The sequence below is a fragment of the Vulpes vulpes genome, chromosome 9 (assembly GCF_048418805.1).
Source record: "Vulpes vulpes isolate BD-2025 chromosome 9, VulVul3, whole genome shotgun sequence".
Lineage (NCBI taxonomy): Eukaryota > Metazoa > Chordata > Mammalia > Carnivora > Canidae > Vulpes > Vulpes vulpes.
Window position 1 is genome coordinate 62,725,496 of NC_132788.1, and position 21,182 is coordinate 62,746,677.

The 21,182-nt window shown below is 46.4% G+C and overlaps 1 protein-coding gene across 2 annotated transcripts in view; it reads right to left on the reverse strand.

Moving 5' to 3' along the window:
* Nucleotides 1-553: 553 nt before the first annotated feature.
* LMCD1 (LIM and cysteine rich domains 1) overlaps nt 554-21,182 on the reverse strand; it is a 58,215-nt gene continuing 37,586 nt past the window's right edge. For both annotated transcript variants that reach the window (XM_026016925.2, XM_072720353.1), the window contains 3 exons: nt 16,357-16,686; nt 3,593-3,808; nt 554-1,236 (listed from right to left, as the gene is read on the reverse strand). In XM_026016925.2, the coding sequence (XP_025872710.1) occupies nt 1,078-1,236; nt 3,593-3,808; nt 16,357-16,686 (705 nt within the window). In that variant the 3' untranslated portion in view covers nt 554-1,077. The remainder of the gene's footprint in view (nt 1,237-3,592; nt 3,809-16,356; nt 16,687-21,182) is intronic.

Sequence of the window (21,182 nt, forward strand, 5' to 3'; positions counted from 1 at the left end):
TTTTCTTAGAAGTCGTGGAAAGGAAACTAATCTGGGAGCTGCAAATGCTCAGAGAGGCCATAAAAAGAGAAGAAATCTGGCCCAAGACCTATTCTGTTTGGCTCATTCAGTGTTCACTTGGCAACATTGAAAAGCAGAGAGATTTCTCATAAACACCCCATATTTTTTTTCAGTACTGCCCACACTGGTCACCATGTCCCACAGGGCACCCGTTGGCTGAGCTCAGGTGGCCCCATGTGGCTGCTTCCCAAAGGTCTACCTGGTCTTACTTCCAGAGGAGTTCACTCATTACCTGTGAGGGCAGCTGACCAGCTCCTGGGGGGCTGCTTTTTGGTGTACCGTGAAATCGGACACGTTCTGCCAATGATCAGGGGGACGCGGGTTCTGCCCTGAGGACCTACACTCTCAAATCTGATGAGACCAATTGACATAGAGGCACAATGGCACTTACGGCACCTCCTGCCACCACCTGCACTCAGGGTCACAGGGCTCGCAGGATGCCACGAAATCACGGTAGTTATCTACTGTGTAAATAACTGCATCAGGTCATATGTGAACTACATAAAACTTTTATTGATACGTTTATCATGCCAAAAAAGTTTTTATTTAAAATTCAAATTCCATTTGAAAAGGAGGCCACAAACGATTGTTGGGATCCCAGCCTGCTCCTTGGAGGAGCCCCCATGTTCACAAGAAAGCACGCACATTCTACAGCTATGTGATTTGATCACCCAGAACTGTATTCTGGGAAACTCCTAGAGATTCCTTGCAGGATGCCAGTTGTGTCTTTAGTCGGGAGCTGGGAAACAACAACAACAACAAAATAACTCCATTCTAAGACTTCTCAGAACATTTCTGGTTTTGCAACTACTGATCCTCAGGGACCTACCACCACCCAACCTAGAATATATGTATGTATGTGTGTGTGTATATATGTATATACATATTCCTGCTGAAAATCACTGTTTTTGTTGCTTGCTGCTGTCACATCAGACCCTTAGGATGGCTTCAGCACACCTGGCCTTCCTTCTTGGTGGGATCCTGTGGATTCCGGTTGTGGATGGATGGGCAGGCCCCTCAGGAGCGTTTGGACTTGCTACAAGTTGGGCACAGAAGCTGCCCCTTGGTGACGATATATGCCCGGCCACTCAGCTGCTGCTCACAGCCCTCGCAGACAAAGTGCTTTCGGTGCCAGGCCAGGTCTTCCACGCGCTGGTAGTCCTCTGAGAATATAATCTGGGGAGGGGAGCAGAGAAGATGCACGACTCAGGTTCTGTCCCCCATAGAGACAGTGTATGGAGGACTAGCTGTAGAATGGAGGTTCCTCCTCCTCCAATCTCGTCTTTTTTTTTTTTTTTAAGATTTTATTTATTTATTCATGAGAGACACAGAGAGAGAGAGAGAGAGAGAGAGAGAGAGAGAGGCAGAGACCCAGGCAGAGGGAGAAGCAGGCTCCATGCAGGGAGCCCGACGTGGGACTTGATCCCAGGACTCCAGGATCGTGCCCTGGGCCGAAGGCAGGCGCTAAACCGCTGAGCCACCCAGGGATCCCCTCCAATCTCGTCTTGACCTCAAATGTATCAGTGGAGGATACTGATCTAAATCTCAGGCAGCAAGTATAATATTTGGCATAGGTCATGATTGCATTTTAGCTTCTTAGATGGGGAAAAAAAAATTCTCTGCTACAGGCGGGTTTTAGTTATCTAGCTCTTAATACCCTTTTGCCCAAATTCAAAACCCAGTTGTGTTCTAAGATAGGATTATATACCCCAGTGAAGACAGCCCAACGACAGCTAAGGGCCAATGGCCAGTCTTCAACAGTGAGGTCACATGGGGTCACTTGGGCTTGGAATAAAGTGACACTTTGGAATATGTATACATATGCTGAGGAATCCCTGAGGCTCAAAAAGAGGAGAACAGCATACTTATTAAATGTGCTTTCTGATTTGGGGGTCCAACAGGAACCAGGGAACCAGCTGCATGACTTTGGGCAAATTACTTAATCTCTCTATGCCTCAGTTTCCCAACCTGTGGAATGGGGATATAAATACTACTCATCCCACAGGGTTTTATGAATGCTACACGTGTTACTACATAGGAAGTACTTGGCATAGTGACTGAGACACAGCCAATGCCATGTGATTGTCACTGGCCTCTCTGAGCTGCTCTCTTTTCAAATGTAAAATGGAGATAATGACTATCTCTCACTATTGTGAGATGAAAATGGGACATCACAGATAACATGTGGAGCAAATGGCTGACCCAGTGTAAGTCCTTAATAATGGATGGAATGTTGTGATTCTAACTATACTGTTGTCCTCATAAAAATGAGGTTGTGGGGGGTTGGGGCACCTGGGTGGCTCACTGGGTTAAGCATCTGCCTTCAGCTCAGGTCATGATCTCAGGGTCCTGGGATGGAGCCCTGTGTCGGGCTCCCTGCTCAGCGGGGAGCCTGCTGCTCTCTCTCCCTCTGCCCCTCTCCCTGCTCATGCACTCTCTCTCTCTTTCAAATAAATAAAATTTAAAAATCTTAAAAAAAAATGAGGTTGTGGGACAGGCCTGCTAACAGTCCTTTCCCCTCTTAACCTCACTTGACAACACAGTTATTAGGTAAGATAGCTGTAGGGCTTTAACTTCATATGAAGAGCAACATGTGGAAGGTCAGGGGGAGGAGGCAAATATTGGCTCAAAATGAAGAAGTTTCTAACCCTCATTTGTGCTAGTGATTAAGGTAGTGAGTTTCCCGTTGTCACAGGCATGCAGACTCTGTCACTGCTAATGTGTCTTAGAGCTTCTCTAGCCTGAACTCATATTGGAGAGTCAAACCCTTTTCATAGCATCTCTATTGTATTAAGTTAATGTTTCAGTATCACATCATATTATATTACCTTATAAGACTACTAGTAGCTCCTATTTATGAATTACTTGGTCAAGTTCTGTGCCATGCATTTTCCTGAATTATCTCATTTTATCCTCATAGCAACCCCTTGGGATGGGCCTATTTTCCTCCCATTTCATAAGTGATAAACTGAGGCACAAGAGTTAGGTAACTACACCACTAATTGTGCACAGCCAGGTTTGAGTGGAGCAGCCTGCTTTCTGGGACCCACCCCTCATCCCAGAGTGTTCTTCCAAGCACTTACTAAGTGCCAGGCATCATGCCAAGGATAGGACCTGACAAGAAGGGACGCCTGGGTGGCTCAGCGGTTGAGCATCCGCCTTTGGCCCAGGGCGTGATCCTGGAGTCCCAGGATCGAATCACACATCGGGCTCCCTGCACAGAGCCTGCTTCTCCCTCTGCCTGTGTCTCTGCCTCTCTCTCTGTCTCTCATGAATAAATAAATAAAATCTAAAAAAAACTTGACAAGAATGACATGTCTGACCCATCCCAAACAACCCCATGAGTGCAAACTAATTTCTGCCCCACTTTGCAAATGAGGAAACCGAGGCTGAGTGCAGGAAGAGAGCTCTGAGCTTCAGTTTTCCTATCTGTGGATCACTATCACCCATGAAGCCACTCTCCCTTGGCCTCCGGGTCCCGTCCCACAGTAGCGGGGGTACCCTCCACACTGTCCAGCCCCCTGATTCTTACCTCATCGCAGCCGGAGCACCGGGGCCGCAGGCTCTCGCAGTAATGACGACCACACCAGGGTGCACCGTCCTTCCAGAAGTAGATGAGGTCCACCAGCGGCTCGGAGCACTTGACACACACAAAGCAGGTGGGGTGCCACTGCTTGCTGTAGCCTGCCCTGTCTGAGTAGACCACAGGGCTGTCGGCGGGGGCCACTCCCTTGCAGAACTCACAGACCTAGAAGGGGAGGAGGACACCAGGGATGCAAGGGGGTCAGAGGACACTGTGATATGGGTTTGAGTTTCCACTCAACTTCCTGAGGGAGTTTACTTTACTTCCTGAGGGTCCTCCAAGTGAGTTACTGCACCTCTCTGTTCCTCAGTGTTCTCATCTTCAAAATGGGATAATAACAAGGCCTACCTCATAAGTTACTGTGAGGACTGAGTAACACTAGTAGTTTAGCTCACCAAATCTCAAACTTTTTATCCTCCAGGACTCTTTAGGTTCTTACAAATTACTGAGAACCCCAAACAGTTTTTGCTCATTTAGGTAATAGCTGTTGAGATTTACCATAAGAAAAATTAAAACTGAATATAAGACTAAGTAATTACTTAATAATTCACTTAAAAATCATAAACCAATGTGTTATCATAAATAGTCGCAATTAAAAATAACTCTATTTTCCCAAACAGAAAAATTTAGTGAGGAGAGAGGCACTGCTTTGTATTTTTGCAGATCTCTTTAATGACTAGCTCAATAGAGGACTATGGGATTCTCACAGCTGCTGTAGCTTTGTATCTTTTGCAATATGTTGTTTTCTTTGAAATATATGAAGAAAATCTGACCTCACACTGGTATGAAGTTGGAAAAGGAAGGGAGGAATATTTTAAGAGCCTTTCCATATAACTATGGATATTGTATCAAAACTGGACAAGTGGTAGTTTCCCCAAAGTCAGTGTGGAGTCTGAACCATATCAACCTTCCATCCTAGTTACATTAAAACCCACTGGATCACCTGCACTTTGAATGGATATTTTACACACATATAATTATCTTTTAGTGAGCTTTAAGTTTTAGAGGAGTTCTAGATTTACAGAAAAACTGTGAGGATAATACAGAGAGTTCTCATATACCCCACACCTAATTTCCTCTGTTTTGAACGTCTTAAAGTAATATGATATACTTGTCACAATTAATTAAGCAATACTGATGTTAATATTAACTAAAGTCTCAACTTTATTTTAGATGTTCTTTAGATTTTACCTAATATCCTTTTTCTATTCCAGGATATATTACATTTAGTCCTCCTATCTCCTTAGGTTCCTCTTGGCTGTGATTTATCAGACCTCCCTTGTTTTCTGTTTTGTTTTGTTTTGTTTTGTTTTTGAGGCAGTTAGAGAGAGAGAAGCCTGAGCTCAGGGGTGGGGGCCGAGGGAGTGGGAGAGAAAGAATCCCAAACAGGCTCTACATTCATTGTGGACCTGGATGTGGGGCTTGATCTCATGACCTGAGTCAAAACCAAGAGTCAGACATTCAACCAACTGAGCCACCCAGGTGCCCTAGACTTCCCTTGTTTTTGATGATCTTGACAGTTTGGAGGAGTACTGGTTAGGTGTTTTGTAGAGTGTCCCTTGGCTGGGATCTGATGTCATTGCCATGATTACATCGGGAGGAAAACCACAGAAATTAATTGCCATTCTCTCATGACATGCTATCCAGAGTACATATTAAATCTATCAAATCTTTTGAGTCATTTTGGAGTTATTTCCTGCTCCTCAAAATTCTGGTGATGCTGATGCTGATGGTGGTGCTATCATTTCCTTAAGAGAGGTCTGTGTCCAACACTATGCTCAGGATTCCATGCTCCTTACTAATACCCCTTACAGAAACCCTGGAGAGTTACGCCCCCTTCTAATTCAGCTCCCTTTTAAGGAAATCATTATTTCCCTCCAGACATTCCCTCTCAGAGACGTTCAGTGGTTGCTCAGTAATGCACAGCTGGGAGGCAAAGCTGGGATTTGAACATGGGCCAAGCTTGACTTGGAAGCCGAGTTTCTTACTACGACCCTGTGCATAGGAATCAGCAAACTGCAGCCACCGCCAAACCTGGCTGCTGCCTCTTAAGACCCACCAGCTAAGAATGGATTTTACATTCGAACTCCAATTCAGTGAAACGTTTTCTTCCTAGAAAGGATTCCATTTTTCTCATTAATGAACTTGAATTATGGAGTGAATTGTGCCCCTCTAAATTCCTATGTTCAAGTCCTAACTCCCAATGTGACTGCATTTGGCCATAGGACTTTTAGCAGGTAATTAAGGTTAAATGAGGTTATAAGGGTGGGCCCCTAGTCAGATAGGACTGTGTTGACCAATCACCTGCTCTCCTTCGCTGTGAATGCGCAGAGGAAAGGCTGTGTGAAGACACGGAAGGAAGGCACCTATGTACAAGCTAGGAGGAGAGGCTTCATCAGAAACCTACTGTACCGGCACTTTGATCTGGGACTTCTAGACTCCAGAACTGTGAGAAAATAAATTTGTTATTAACGCCACCCAGTCTATGGTATTCTGTTATGACAGCCTGAGCTGACTAATATAACCTGTATTACAGAAATCTAGGCTTAATGATATTATTAGATTCTGAATTTCAGAAATAGAAAACTTGGTGGAAATTTGTTTTCTCTCTTGATACATGAGGTACCTATATGATATCAGTTTTGGCTCTTGGTCTATAACACCTGAGATATTTACCACCTGGCCCGCCACAGAAAATGTTTGCAGGCCCTGGCTTTAGATGAGAAATTTATCTAAGCACCAATTATATATCAGCCCAAACAGAAACATTATTTTGTCGTGCCAAGATGAGCAGGCATATGTTAAGAGCTTAAACACTTGGTATTCTTAAGTTATAGACTTGAATGACATACTTAATATATATTCTTATATACGAAGAGGATGAAATAAGAATTGTGATGATGAAAAGTAGGGAAAGAGAACCAAACGACAAAGAACGCCCATGTACTGACAGGGGTCCCTAAGCATAGTGTTGTGGAATGAATGGCTAGATAAAACATGTATTTGGATAACTAATCTGGACTGCCTGACAGTGTTCCTTAGAATGTGCTGGACTTGTTTCAGTTATGCCCCCAAGAATGAATGGTGTGAGTCCTTCACTACAATGAAAACCCTGTTCCCCTGCACATGACTGAGTCCCAGCTCCCATGGAGCTCATCAGAGGGTCTAAACCAAAAACAAGTGATGAATCATCATTGACTTATTTTCACTATCCTTTCAGCACAGCTGGGAAGTGTAAACTCTTTGGCAAGCGCTGTATGAGTACCAAGTGAGTTTTCTGTCTGACTGGCTTTCTAAGTTTCACGGGACGAAATTTCCAGCCCCTTTATTCCCACGCAGATGGGACTTAATGTCAATCCACCACCTAGTTGGGCATCACTGTGATATACCAGCGGGGCTTCCAACTCCAGATTTCCAGATGTTGCTTAATGTGGAAGCAGGGAAAGGGGGTATAAATGCATCTGGATGTGTCTGGGGACCCTTGGAAGGCACCCACAACCCACAAAAGGAAACAGGGGGACGGAAGGTCAGAGAGGCAGTTTGGGGGACCATGAGCCTGGGTTATGGTTTTGACTTCTGGAGGTAATGGGGAGCCATTACTGGTTCTCGAGGCTGGGAACACTGTGTTTGGTTCTCACTGCAGGGAGATAATTCCAGTGACAGCCGCAGCCCAGAGGGGGGAAGGGAAAGAGATCTGTGCCCGCAGAGCTTGGTCCTCACTGCGTCTGAAAGTGCTGTCTCAAGTGTCTCCCTCAATGAGGAGTGTCCCTTCCCTCACTGTTCCCCCAGCATCCCTGGCTCATGGCCTCGTTACTACCAGTAGCCAGCCCTTTAAAAGCAAACAGTGTCACTGCCATTTTATGAAAACAAGATGTCCAAGTAATGAGCCCTGTCAACATGTGTCAGGAACCAATTTCCTCCTCTGGCCACTGAGTTATTTTCTGTGCTTTCCTTGTCATCTCAAAGGATAGTAGATCTAACAGTGTCCTGGCTTTTCAGCCTAGTGGCTCCTCAGGCCCCAGGGGCAGGCTGGCAACCAAGAGTCAGAATGCCTAGCCTGCTTGGCTCCTAAGATCCTGGGCCTACCTTTCTCTACACAAACTTATTCTACATCTTTGGTACTGAAGTTAACAATTTCTAAATTGCAGTGGATGATTGAGAGTCGGGCTAGGTGTGTGACCTTAGGCAAGTTACCCAACCTCTCTGTGCCTTAGTTTTTTCACTCATCAAGAGGATACTAATAATATTAATATCATATAGTTGTATAGATTAAATGAGATAATAGAGTTAATGGACTTTCTTAGGGCTCAATAATAATTACCTAAAATTATCCATACTCAAGTTCTCTTTATAGATGAAAGACCTGTAGCTCAAAGGGTTAAATCACTATCCCAAGATGAGAAAGACATGTTGAGGGCAGGATGTGCTTTTGGTTTGGACTTTGGGGTTTCTTTCCATAACACCATGTTCACATAGATTGACAGGACAGGACATTATTCCTCCCGTCAATGAGCTTTGTTTTTTCCCATCTTCATTTTTTCCATCTGTGCATGGCCAGAGGATAGAGTTGTGTGAATTGTACTGTCACTCGCTCCCCCAGGCTGACGGACAGTCAATCCCTTCTCCCAAACCACCCCCTGTAAGACAGTGATTCTCAGAGCTGAGTCTGCTGGGCACCCCCAGAGGGCTTGTTAAAACAGATTTGTGCCCCGCACCTGGAGTGTCTGATCCAGATAGGTCTGGGATGAAATGCAGGAATCTGCAGGCTCCTGGGGATGCTGGTGTGGTCAGGGCACCATTTTGAAAACCATGGTTATAGACTGTTTAAAATGACCTTAAAAATAAACTCAGCAAAAATGACACCACCAATTCAGTTCAGTTACAGCAAAAGCCAATCTGAATTCCTGGGATGCTTTAATTCTAGACGATTTTTAAGAAAGCCCAGTGTGGTCATTCTCAGGCTACTTTCCCTATGAAGGAGATAGTGTGGCCAAGTAAAAGTCCCTTGGGACTATGTTAAGAGGCAGAGAGAATGCTTATCATTAGCCTATTAGTTGGTTCTTATTCATACTCTCAACCGTCTAAATTCGGAGCTTGCTCTTGAGAATCTTCCTAACATTTGCCATAGAGCTTAGTTTGCACGCTATTCCCCTCTGTGGGGAGGAGGTGTGGTGCAAAACTTTCACTGGTGGAACAAACGTGTAGTTTGTCCTTGCGCCACTGAAGTTTTGCCCTGTCCCTGTTCAAATGGTCAGAGATTCTTAATGAAAAGGGTCTAAATGAAAGGGTTTGAAAATTCTGTACTTTGGGCCTTTGTAATCTGTAAAAACACCTGCTTTGAGAAAGCTGAGCACTATTTTAGATTTAGCGGTCTCAGAAGCTAAGACTTTGAAGGGTTGGGGTTCCCTCGGTCATGGTGTGTGGAAATGACATTGGCAAATTCTTGGACACTTCTCCAACCAAGAGGTGTCAAAGTCGCTTCCTTTGATTGTGGTCCCTCCTTAATGACTTGCTTCTATTGAACAGAATGTAGTGGGAGGGATGTTACAGATTCCTGAGGTAGGTCATAAAAGACAACAGTTTCCTCCACTGGGATCCCTCTCTGTATACACACCTTGGGAGTCCTAGGCAGGCAGGAAAGGAATCCTGAGGTCTCTTTGCCAGGGCAACCATGTGGAGAAACCACACAGAGATAGGGGAAGAGCCCCTTGGAGCCCCTCCCTGGCTGGTCCAGTCCAGCTGTTAGTGTCTTCCTAGCATCAAAGCCACAAACCAGTAAGAAAACAAGCTTCAAAAGACTCCAGCTCCCAGCCTGCAAACTGCTCCCAATGATGCCACATGGGCAGTGTGGCTCTCAACCCTGCCCAAATTGCTGATTTGTCGGCAAGATAGATATTACTTTTTTAAGCCTTGGGGAGGTTTGACATGCAGGAGTAGGTGACAAGAACATCCAATGTGGGCACACAGAATTATTAAGACTTCAGAAATGACAGTAACCGAGAAACAGAGTGTTTTAGGCAACAGTAGATTAGGGACAGTAGCCAAGAGTTACGTGGCCAGAGAACTGTCTCTAAGGACGGAGCTGTATTGGCTTTGAGTGAAGGATCAACAGATAGGCCGAACCCTCTCTGGACCAGTGATAATCTCTCTGTTGGGGTTGCCAGAAGCTCTATCCCAATCATTCTGTTCTTTTCTGGAAGGCTCTTATCCAAAGGCCTACTCAGTCTAAACCCAGAGTGCCTTGTGAAAATCTCACTATTACAATACAGTAAATATTAACACAAGGGCCTTGAATTCAGGCACTGGGTTCTTTCCAACACAAATACTCAACAATTTATTTATAAACAGCATCTCCCCATTTCCTCTTATGGTGATTATTCACCATCTTTGCTTTGCAGCCTCATGTATCCCAAAGGTTTCTTGTTTTTTTTTTTTTCTTTTCTTCTTTCCTTTTTTGGCTCAGTGTCATTTTTGGCATCTTAAGACTCGTGTGTTCTCTTCCCTCACACTGTCATCTCCCTGAGACTCTTCACAGTACAGATTGGGCAGGCTGCGGGCAGTGGTTAGGGTGGTGAGCTTTGGAAGGAGATCTGTACCATTGCTTCATCACACTGTGAGCCCTTAGACAAGTCACCCACCTCTCTGTGCCACAGTTTCCTCTTTAGGAACATATGGCAGGCCGTGGCTCATAGGAGATGCTCTACATATGGTGGTCACGGTTCTTGGCCAACTGTTTCACCTCATGCTTCTTCTTGGGGCAGATAACTGAACATGTGGCTCTCTGCCAAGCAAGGTAGCATGTTTGGCATTTCTAACTGAATCTCCCTCATTGGTTATCTGATAAAGGGAGAACACAGAGCCAGGGAGCCTTAATAAATGCTACCCTTAGAAGAGAGGCTGTCAGCCTAGGGTGTTCTCAAATCCAGATTTGACAAGTGTGTTGGCAAGGACTGTCTTCCCACTAAAGGAAAAAGCCATACGTGTGGTCATCCATGTTGCAATGGCCATGTGCAGTGCCTGCAGCTACACATGAATTATGGAAATAGGAGCTTCCATTTGCTGGAGTCTTTGTAGGGTTTAGGGTAAGACAGGGCTTACTTCCAGTTCTGGCTTAACTACTCACAAGTTAGATGACTAGAAAAAGGGGAAATTATGTTTTTTTAAAAGAATTCTTAGGATTCAGTAAAATAGGACTAACAGGACTATGTGAAGCCTTTGGCATAGCTCTGGGTACAATCTCGACAGTCAAGGAATGGCAGATGACATCATCATCACCCTATTTACCTATACTAGCAAATGGAGTTGTATAAAACCAAAGTAATTCATAAAAAGCGAATAACCATCTTCTATAGTGTTCTGGTTCTGGGGTGAGCGAACTACATCTATGGGCCAAATCCAGCCCACCACCTGTTTTTGCAAATAAAGTTTTATTGGTATATGGCCATAGTCACCTATTTAGATCCCATCTATGGCTGCATTAGGGCTACAAGGCCAGAGCAAGTAGTTGTGACAGAGACCGTATGGCTTGCAAAGCCTAAAATATTCACCTTCTGCCTTTTACAGAAAAAAATTTGCCAGCTCCTGTTTTAGTCAATGGAATATTATGCAGCCCACTCCAGAAAAAAAAAAAAAAAGATGCTTGTGAAGCCTCCGTGGCAACATTGAAAAGTATTTATAGCATAAAAAAGTGGGATAAAGGGAATTTTCTGTGGAAAGAAATTCCTTTAATGTCGTTAAAATATCTCCGCTGTAAAGGAGGGAGGCAGATGTTGAGAAGCTTGGTAACTATGGTGATTTTCTGGGTCTTTTGGCCTGGGTCCCCTAGCTCAGGCAGGTCTCAGGATGTGGGGGTGGGGCCCCGGTTTCAAATTCCCAGAGAGGGGCTGGCAGGAGAGCCAGCCTGCTGAGCCCACAAGCCAAACATCTGCTGCACAAAGATTTGGAAGTGCCTTGCCCACAAATATGTCCCTTGTTGGGGCAGGAGGCAGGCTGCGCAAGCCAGCTGCTGTAAGTTTCCATCTGAAAGGCGGCCCTCGGTGGGAGGGGTGCTGCGGGGAAGGGGCTGGGTGGGGGGCACCCTGCAAGGATGATAAATCCTAAGGGTGGAGATTACACTGAGTGTTAGGTTTTGGCTTTCTTTCCTCTTTCTTCAGTTACAAGTTTGGGGTGTAGGGAGAGGCGGAAATTCCATGCCCAGGAAATCCGTCTATTTCATTTCTGAGAAAATACCAAGTAAGCATTCTAAAGGGGGAAATGGTTTGGTGGGGCTGTTAACAATCAGAGCATTGAGGTCATTGCCCTTGCGGCCCAGGCGCTCATAGGTTCCATCCAGGTGGGAGTGGTGGGGAGCAGAGGGCTGGAAAGCCACGTGGGGCTTTGCCATTCTGGAGTGAACGTTCCAGGTTGCTGGAGCTGGCAGTTCTCTGGCCATGGAGCCCTATGAAGCCCTCCAAACCCATAAAAACTCATGGTGGGTGGGATTGGGGTGTGATGGGCAAGTCCTTCCACTCATTGTTCTTGGCATGCAGACCTGGGGTCCCCAGATTTTTCATTGGGCTAGGCTGTGGGTGACTCCAAACACTACTGCTCATCCAACTAACTCATCAAACAAACCATCCTGTTGGGGGCGGGGAGGCCTATACAGACCTGGAGTTGGAAAGCTGGGTGCATATCTGTACTGATATGAATAGCTGCACAGCCCAGGTGCCAGGTAAGTTGGGCTCAGAGGGTGCAGTTCCCACAAGCGGGCTGGCCCACCCACTGTTACCTGGCCTCACCCCTAACTCAGTCCGTGGGGGCATTTCCACATGGGCGATTTGGAAAAGGCTTCTGGCAATAGTGCTCCTCTGGTCTGGATAACCCTTTCCTCTGAGCACATTTTGGTGGAGCAGCCTGGTGAGGAGGACTGGACAGCCTGACTTGGCCATTGCCAGCTTCGGGCCCCTCCCAAGATCTCTGAGGAAGGACATCACTGTAACAGGCTGACAGAGGCTGGAGAGCCATCCTGCAGTGTAGCAGAGAGGAAAGGCAGCCTGTGGCCGTAGGTTGCTGAGCAGTGTGATTGGGTGGGGTGTAAGGCAGTGTATAAATCCAGAACTCCTCGTGGACCTTTCAAGGAACGGGAGAGTGCTGCACAATGCCCTCAAAGCTGGACTCCCTAAGCCAGGAGGCCAAATACATCTAGAAAATGCCTGTGTTGTCATCTCTTCGATCCTCACCATATACGAATTTGGTGATGTCATTTTTCCTGAGCCTATATGTAAGATTATTTTTGACTTCTTTAGCAGTGGTTCTCTGAAGTGTGGCCCCCAGACCCGTGCCAGCATCAGCCTGGGTGCTCAGTAGAAAAGCTGATTCTCTGGCCCTACCTGCACCTACTAAGCTGGGGTGGGGCCCAGCCCTCTGGATTTTAACTAGCCTTTCAGGTGATTTTAGTTTGAGAACCACTGCCACAGTTCACTGGAGGGTCTCAGAGGTCCTACCACAAAGAAACCCATTTAGTTTTGGTCACTCTGTCTCCCAAACTTACATGGCCATGTAAGTTTATGACCTAATATCCATTAGCTTTTCAAGGAACCAGCTTTGGGCAACAGGAAAGATGGACTTGGGGTCTGACGGATGGTGGTTCAAATCCTACAGCTTTTCTTCCAGTCATTGGGGGTGGGTTTGGGAGCTTTAAATCAGATACTCTAATACTTGGCGCTACCCTTAGTTCAGAGAAAGCCTGCCAAGTGGTAGCTGCTAATGATAGCAATAATGATCATTCTTAGGGCGGCTATGTCACCAGTGTAGTTCTAGGAAAATAGGTCTCCCATGTCCTTCCTTTTGCCTCCATTTTCCCCCTTAAATCACTGCTTGGATCTGGGGTGTCAGTCTGCGCTCTACAATTTCCTCCCCATATCTGGGTTCTCAAATTGAATACCCTGGCCACTTCTGGCGAAGTTTATTGTCCACATCAGGGGAGCAGAAATCAGGCTTCCTGCCTGATGCTTGGCTCTGGTAAACTGTCCTACACTGCCCTTTTATGAGAAACAGAAGGCACAGCACACAGAATGGCCAGCACCCATGTCTACTTAACTTGGCCACTCACTGGGGTAAGGCAAAGCAGTCCAGGGAACACACATCCACAACTAAGTTTGGGTTTGCTGGGGACACATTGCCTATGGTCTATGTCTATCTAGCTACTTTTATAGGATTTACTCCCTGGCTTCAAGGAGATAAACAGCGCATTAAATGAGAGCACCCAGGCTTCTTTCTTCCTGGAACAGATCATAAGCAGGGTTTTATAACTCTGCATCACGTAGTAGGAAAAGTATCAGATCCAGGTTCTCCTCCTTAGAAACTGTGGGAACCTTGGAAAAAGTTACCTACCCTCTCTGAATCTCTGATTCCACACCCATAAAATGGGGTTGGTGAAATTCACCCTCTTGGCAATTGTGTGAATTAATAAACAAAGACCCTGAAAGAGTGGGCGGTGTTTCTGGCTCAGAGCAGGTGCTTAATGAATAAATGTGAACTTGGATCCCATCATCATCCTGACCATCTAAATTGCCCCCATCGTTCGAGGCTCTATTAGAACACTCACTTATTCATCCATTTGTTCACTCATTCATGGTTCACACATTTATTGAGCACCTACTACCTCTATCAATGGCACCTGCTGAAGATACAGAGAGGAAAAAGACAAGCCCGCAGCACCTAGAGGTGACATAAATACATGGCATACAGACATGAAGCCACTGATTACATAACGTGTTATCTAAACAAGACTGGGGTTAGGGTAAGGAAGAGGAAGGCTGTCTTCCCCAGCCAGCCCAGCCCAACCAATACGGGCTTCCTTTGATTCTGTTTATTATCTGATCTTGCTGTTTATGTACTTCCAAACTGTCACAACTACTTCTTAAACTTGACGGTAGGCAGAGACCTGGGTCTCAGGCCACCTTTGCCCCACTCCCATGTTGTACAAATATGTGGGGCTGAGTCAAGGATAAAATACGATCTCAGATCAGCCTCTCTCTCCTGGGAATGGCAATTGGGAAATGTCACAACGACTCAAAGAGATTGCCGTCCAATTTGGAATTATGTAGTATTTATGCTTTAAGGACAAATGACTATTTGGATAGAGGGCTGGATGGGGAGGAGACTCGTTTATGAAACATGGTAACTGAATCTAAATTTTTAAGTTGCTGATACATGCATTCTTCTTGAGAAATGGGTCTTTTCAACATCATTGCCAAATCTGTGGTAGGGAAAATAAGTTTTGTTCTTTTGTCTTCAAGTTCTCAGCTTAGAGGCCCTGGGTGGCTCAGTCAGTTAAGTGTCTGATTGAGGTACTGATCTCGGGGTCCTGGGATCGAGTCCCGTGTTGGGCTCTCTGCTCAGTGGGGAGTCTGCTTTTGCCTCTCCCTCTCGCCCTCCCCCCATCTGTGCTGTCTCTCAAATAAATAAAATCTTTCAGAAAAAAAAAGTTCTCAGATTAACAGTATGAGGCCATAGTTCACTGGATGGCAATCCCAAATGAATGTGCCAACAAATGGGGGTTAGAGTTGCAGGATGCAGGTTTTGGATGACAAGACTGGTCCTCTCCGAATGTAGTGATAGCACCATTGGGGCTGCCATTTCTCTGGGATGTCTGGCTCACACAGGTGACTGCCAGCCTGTCACATAATTTGAAAGGCAGGTAATTTACTCGAGGGCTTCACATATTGGGACATTTATGTCTAAATATCAAATACAGGCAGTCGACGCCAGTTGGCTGATAGGGGCAGAGGACAAAAGGGGGCCAGAGGCCAGGAAACAGCAAACATCAGCCATCTGTGGCACTGTCTCAAGCTAGTTCTTTTACCTCCTATGGGACAGATTAAGACAAACCAGTTCATGAGGCTTTCACCAGACACTCTGGATTCTTCATTTTTTCTCAAACAGCCCCCAGTAGTTCACTCTCTTACAGCACATCTTCCACACGCTGCTTGAGGACACTTTCCCAAGCCCAGCTCAGACCCCATGACATCTCCCACTGAAAGCCTGCCATAGTCTCCCATGGCCCTCAGAGGGAAGTCCTACATCCACAGTATTCTCCAATATGGGGACAGTATCCTCTGCTTGTTTGATTTCCCAAGGCCTGGTGGGCAGTACAGCCTTGTCAATACTTGAATGATGAATGGATGGCCTGCCTCTTCAGGAAGCGTGCCCCTCCTGACCTTGCCAGCCTCGTGTCCCCACACCACCAGCATACCGTGCTTTCAATCACATGGGACTCAGTTCAGGCCTCTGGCTCCGCAGCACTCTCTGGAACTCAGGTGTTTTGTTTTTGTTTTTTTTTTTACCTGCTTACCTCTTTAAGGTGGTACAGGTCTTCCCTGCAAAGCCTGAAGATCTGGATGTGTCCTGGTTAATCTTCCCAGGCCAGGATGGGCCTCAGGTCCTCCTCCAAGCCTACACTCACCCCAACCAAGGTTAGACGCCCTTTCTCTAAGCTGTGACAGTTTGGTAGTCTGGACCTGCCCTGGATGATCAGCCTCTCAAGCACAGTGATCTTATGTTATTTTCTGCAGGATAGTGCACAGAGTAAAGGAGCACCAAATAGCTGCTGGCAGTCTGAATGTATGAAAGAATGCATGACCAACAGGAAAAAGCCTGGAGCTGGCCCCCTGACCCTGCAAGCCCTGGGCCTGGTGGTTTCAGCCACACCAGAAGGCATGGGAGAGACTTACATATTCTTTGGATGGGTCACCGATGCTGCCGTTGGTGGTTGGGGCGGTGGTCTCTGTGACCTCTGGCTTCTCCTGCTGCTTCCCCTCCTCCTTGGGCAAACCACCCTGCCCTGGGAGGGCCACCTCTCCCACGCCCAGTGCCTCGCTCTTGTATTGCTTGACAAATTCTTCCATCACTTTCAACTCATTCTCCAGAAGTCCACGGCAGCGAGAAGGGTCCTGGTCGTAGATGGGGAGCTGGTGCATGAGCTGGCGTCGGCGGTAATAGGCACCCTCGGTGCCTGTCACTGGCTGCTTCTCTTTTGGGATGAGCTCCATGTACTGCAGACCCTGGTGGGGAGGAGATAAAGCTACTGTGATTCTCAGGTACCCAAGCAGACATGTGGAATTGGTGAACAGTTTCCAGCTTCTTCAGGTTTTCTGCAGAACCGAGGACAGTCAAGGCAGGAATGCTGTGAATTTGGCAACACCCAAGAGAGGCCTAAATAAGTTTCACTCTCCTCTACATTGTCACAGATTCACATTCTGGATGAGAATGTGTACCTGAAGTCAGTGTTCATTTTAGATTTGTTGGCTTTGCAATACAGGTTTGGTTTCTTTCAACACCAAACATTTTTATTTCATTCACCTAATGGCAATGTTCCTAATTAAAAACAAAAGAGTCAATCTAGTTTAAAATTGCTTTTCTTAGATGAAAAATGATAGGCATAAGGTATTTCATCGTTTATTAATTTAAAAACAGGCCAAGGCACCTTCTAATAGAATGAATTGATAAGGCATCAAGGTCATAACATTTCCACACCAATTATGACTGGTAACCACATGAATAGTAATATGTCCATAGATAACTGTCCAATTTTGGCTTTTTTTTAAAAAAATGAACAGTAACCTTATACTTGGGTGGGTACCAGGGATGGGGACAATTGGGGAAGATAAAGGTCAAAGCCACAGAGCATGAGAAAGTGTGAAAGGAGAACTGTTTATCCTTGACAACTATTCTCCACTTCCATGCCTGTCCCTGCCTATGACCCTTACACCCCCACCAGGTTGCGTGATTCCTACTGCCTGGGTGGCCGTTGCCATATTTACCCTCCTGGAACTTGCCTGCCCCATATCACATTGCTTGGGGCTGGACTTATTTTGGAATTGAATTGTGTTACTCAACATGGGAAGTCATACAATAATTCATAATGAACAACCATATTGGTTGCCTGATGTTATAAGGAGCAGGGTAAGGGAGGAGTATATGAGTCCAGAGCCTGGTTTGCTGAGTTTCATAATAAATGAATTCTGGATAAGACCAATTTTAGAGAAGGGAGACACAGGTGACCCGGGTTCCTGTGGGACTCATGAAGTGAGAGGTGGCTGTGGATGGTCCCTAGGAGGCTCTGTCCTAGATCCTGGATCACCTGGCTGAGCTGCCTCCTGGCTCTGTGGGCTCACAGCACACCCTCTTACTATCCCTTCATCCACACAGTCCCCAGTACTTTTCTAGGTGCTTTCGCCAGACACAGGAGATGGCCTGGGGTGGGGCGTGGACAGAATTCTGGGGTACCAGGAAATTTGAGTTTCTAGCTCTTGCCCTGCTGCTGTTCTCTGTGTAAGACTGAAAAAGTACCCAGTGCCCGTGGACCTGTTTCATCATCTACAAAGTTCGAGGTAGACTGCATGATCTTCAGGGTCCTGACCACTGTGAGAAGTCTGTGGTGCCCTTACTCAGTCCTTACCATTATTATGAGAGAGAAGCAGTAGCACTGACCCGAGTCTACAGCTCAGGAAAGTGGCTCAAGGAGCACATGGATTCGGGTTGGCCAAAGAGGCCAAGATGCTGAACCCCAACAGATGAAAGTGCCAGGGAGCCACACAGCTGACTACATGTTTGGGAAGGGCTGAGTCCTGACTCTGTCTTGGGAAAATGGGGTGCTGTTTTTCCCTGGCTCAGTATAAAACTGCAGGTAGCTTCCAGCACAAACATGCCAAGCAAGTAGGTCTTAAGAATCTAGTCTCAAACTTTGGGGTGCATAAGAATCACTTGATGGCCTTGTGAAAAACCTTCCCGGGCCCATCCTGGACTGTGATTTAGGAGTCTGTAAAGGGCCTAGAAGTGAGCGCTTTAGTAGGTCCTCCTGGGTGTGTGTGAAGCAGGACATCTGAGGATTGGGGCCTATCTGGAGATAGGGGGTGGTGGTGGGACAGGATGTGACCATCAGAGGACAGGGAAAGCAGTGGACCAGCAGCCTACAGGCCGGGGGCAGGGCACAGGGCCCTGGGGATGTGGGTTAGGGACAGTGTGGGGGACAAATAACTACCCCAGTCATTCTTATTTCGTGTGTGGGGACTGCCCTGCTCCCAGGATCTATGGAAGGATTTTGGAGAAGTAGAAACAAGAGCGATGCTCACTGTGCCAGAATGGGCACTCAGATGGCCAACTTCTCACTCATTCCAAGTGCTGAAGCAGATCTAGTTGCATGGCTGATTGAGTTCATGGGAGCACAATTTCTTCTCCTAGGAAGGCTACCGACTCCTGCAGGATGAGTGGTCGAAGGCATGGTAGGAGTAGCTAACACTTACATGGTGCTTCCTATGATCTGGGCGCCCTTCTAGGTACCTGACACAAGCTAACCCATTTAATTCTCACAGAACCTCTAGGAGTAAGGAACTAATATTACCCCTCAAGAAACTGAGGCATGGAAAAGGAACCTCCTGAAGCTCCCACAATGCATCTGTGGGATTTTGTACTCAGCAGAGCTTGGGTCTCATGCATGTGTGTACTACTTCTTTAGGAGATGAATGATTTGCAAAGAGAAAAAAATTTCCTTCAATCTCTAGGGAGGTTTCCTTTGGTCTTTGTCAGAGTGAAGAGGCTGTGTAAACACTGCCTTGTGCCATGATTCTCCAGTCTCTGGATATGGCTATGACTCTAGTCTGTAAGAGGAGGTATCCCTTCCTGCTTAGCTTTACAAATAAACACTGCGGTAGAAGTCCCGCAGCAGTGGCCTTCTGCAAGTGTCAGCCACCTGCTTGTTGATCCCTACATTAAATGTCCTTTCATGGCTCTGTCCTGGCTACAGGTGTCTATAGCCCACAGAGCTCAGGGATTCCTGGAGACAGTGAGTGTTCCTTCCCAGGAACCTAGTGTTCCTGTGGCAGCTCAAAGACCCAGCTGGGTACCATAGCATCCTGCTGCCACTGGCATGTGTTCTGTGATGGCATGCCTTGCCTGGCTGGCCCGAGAATCCTAGTCACACACACCTGCGGCAGATGCTGTTCATTGACCCAGGAGAGGGTATCAGAGTCCATCTCGATACACCATTCAGACAACTACTGTTGGTTTGGCATGGGCTTGGGAAGGAGATGATGGGGACAGAGGTTTGGGTCAGAGTCAGCTGCCTGCGCCTCTCAGAGCATGTAACAGAATCTCTCAGGAATCTCTCCAGGAAGCTGATTAAGGTCATGTTTCCAAAACCTTTAGCAAGAGACCTTTTCTTGGAGCAGTTAGGAAAGGTTGGTTTAGGTTTCAAGGTTTTCATGAGGACCTTTCTGAGTCATTTGGTGTTTTGCTGTCTGGCTGGGACATCTTGGGTGAAGTGGTTCCCAGAATCGGGCTTCATCAGGAGAGGAATCAAAGGGCAGAGAGAAAAGTGGAAAAGGTACTTTATTCTAAGGGTTGGGCAGTAGGACACACATGGATTTCTGGAATTGGAAGACCCAATCCTGCCTGTTCTTTCTGCTTCTCTAGCTGTCAGGCAAGGATGGTAAATGGGCTTCGTGTTACATGTCAATCCTAGTCAACAGTGGCCACTTGGAGTGTTGTGTCGAGGATTCTGAGGCCAATGAAGGCACTACGAGAGACAGTGCCCTGATTGACCAGCCATGTTTGCCTTAGGCATGAGAGTAGAGGATGAGGTATGAGTGCCACACCTGCGTAGGCTCCTCAAAGACTTTCCCCTGTAAAATGGGGTTACGATGCATATAGGGAGTGGTAAGGTGTTGATGATCTATCTTTTTATCTGTCATCTACAGAATGTTCAATGGATGCTGGTTCCCTTCATCTTTTCCTCCTTGCCTCCCCCCAGATCCTGGATAGCCTTCAAAGATCTGCCCAAGTTCCTCCCTATTCTTAGGAGCTTTCCTTAAAAGTGCTAATCCAAGGTACCTGCTATTTTCCTGCCTCTCTTCCTATATGTCTGGTTCTCCTGGCCTGGCTTCATAGCCAAGAGCCTAAGCTTTGGAGTCAGGGAGGCCTGAGTCCAAGGGATGGCTCTGCCATTTAAGCCAGTGATGGGACATTTAGCTAGCTGTGTCACTTCTCTCAACCTCAGTTGCCCCCTCTGTGAATAAGTATAGTAATAGTATATATCCTTAACAGTTAGAATTTTCTAGATGAGACCATGCAAGTACAGCTCTTAGCATAGGGCCAGGTACATGTAAATGCTCAGTAAATATTAGCCATTAGGTTTATTGTTACTAGCCTTAAAGGCTTAAGAATTTCTCTGTTTTTCATTCTGGTTGGGAAGGATGACAGGAAGATTCAGTCCCATTTCCAAAATATAATCAGTCCTGATCACTTGGTAATTAAACAAACATCAGGAGGGTGAATGGGAAGGGACAACTGTCCAATCTCAGAGCAACTTGCTCAGGCAGGCCAGATGCAGGGCAGACAGAGGGGCCTTTATACCATGTGGTTTTACGAGCCAGCATTAATCACAGCCTGACGATGCCTTCCTCTGATTAGTCTGGGGCCAAAGCATTTGGGGTTTTCACCAGCCAGTTCCTGACGTCCACAGCCAGCTCTTTTACAAGCCGCCTGCTTTACTTTCCACTGA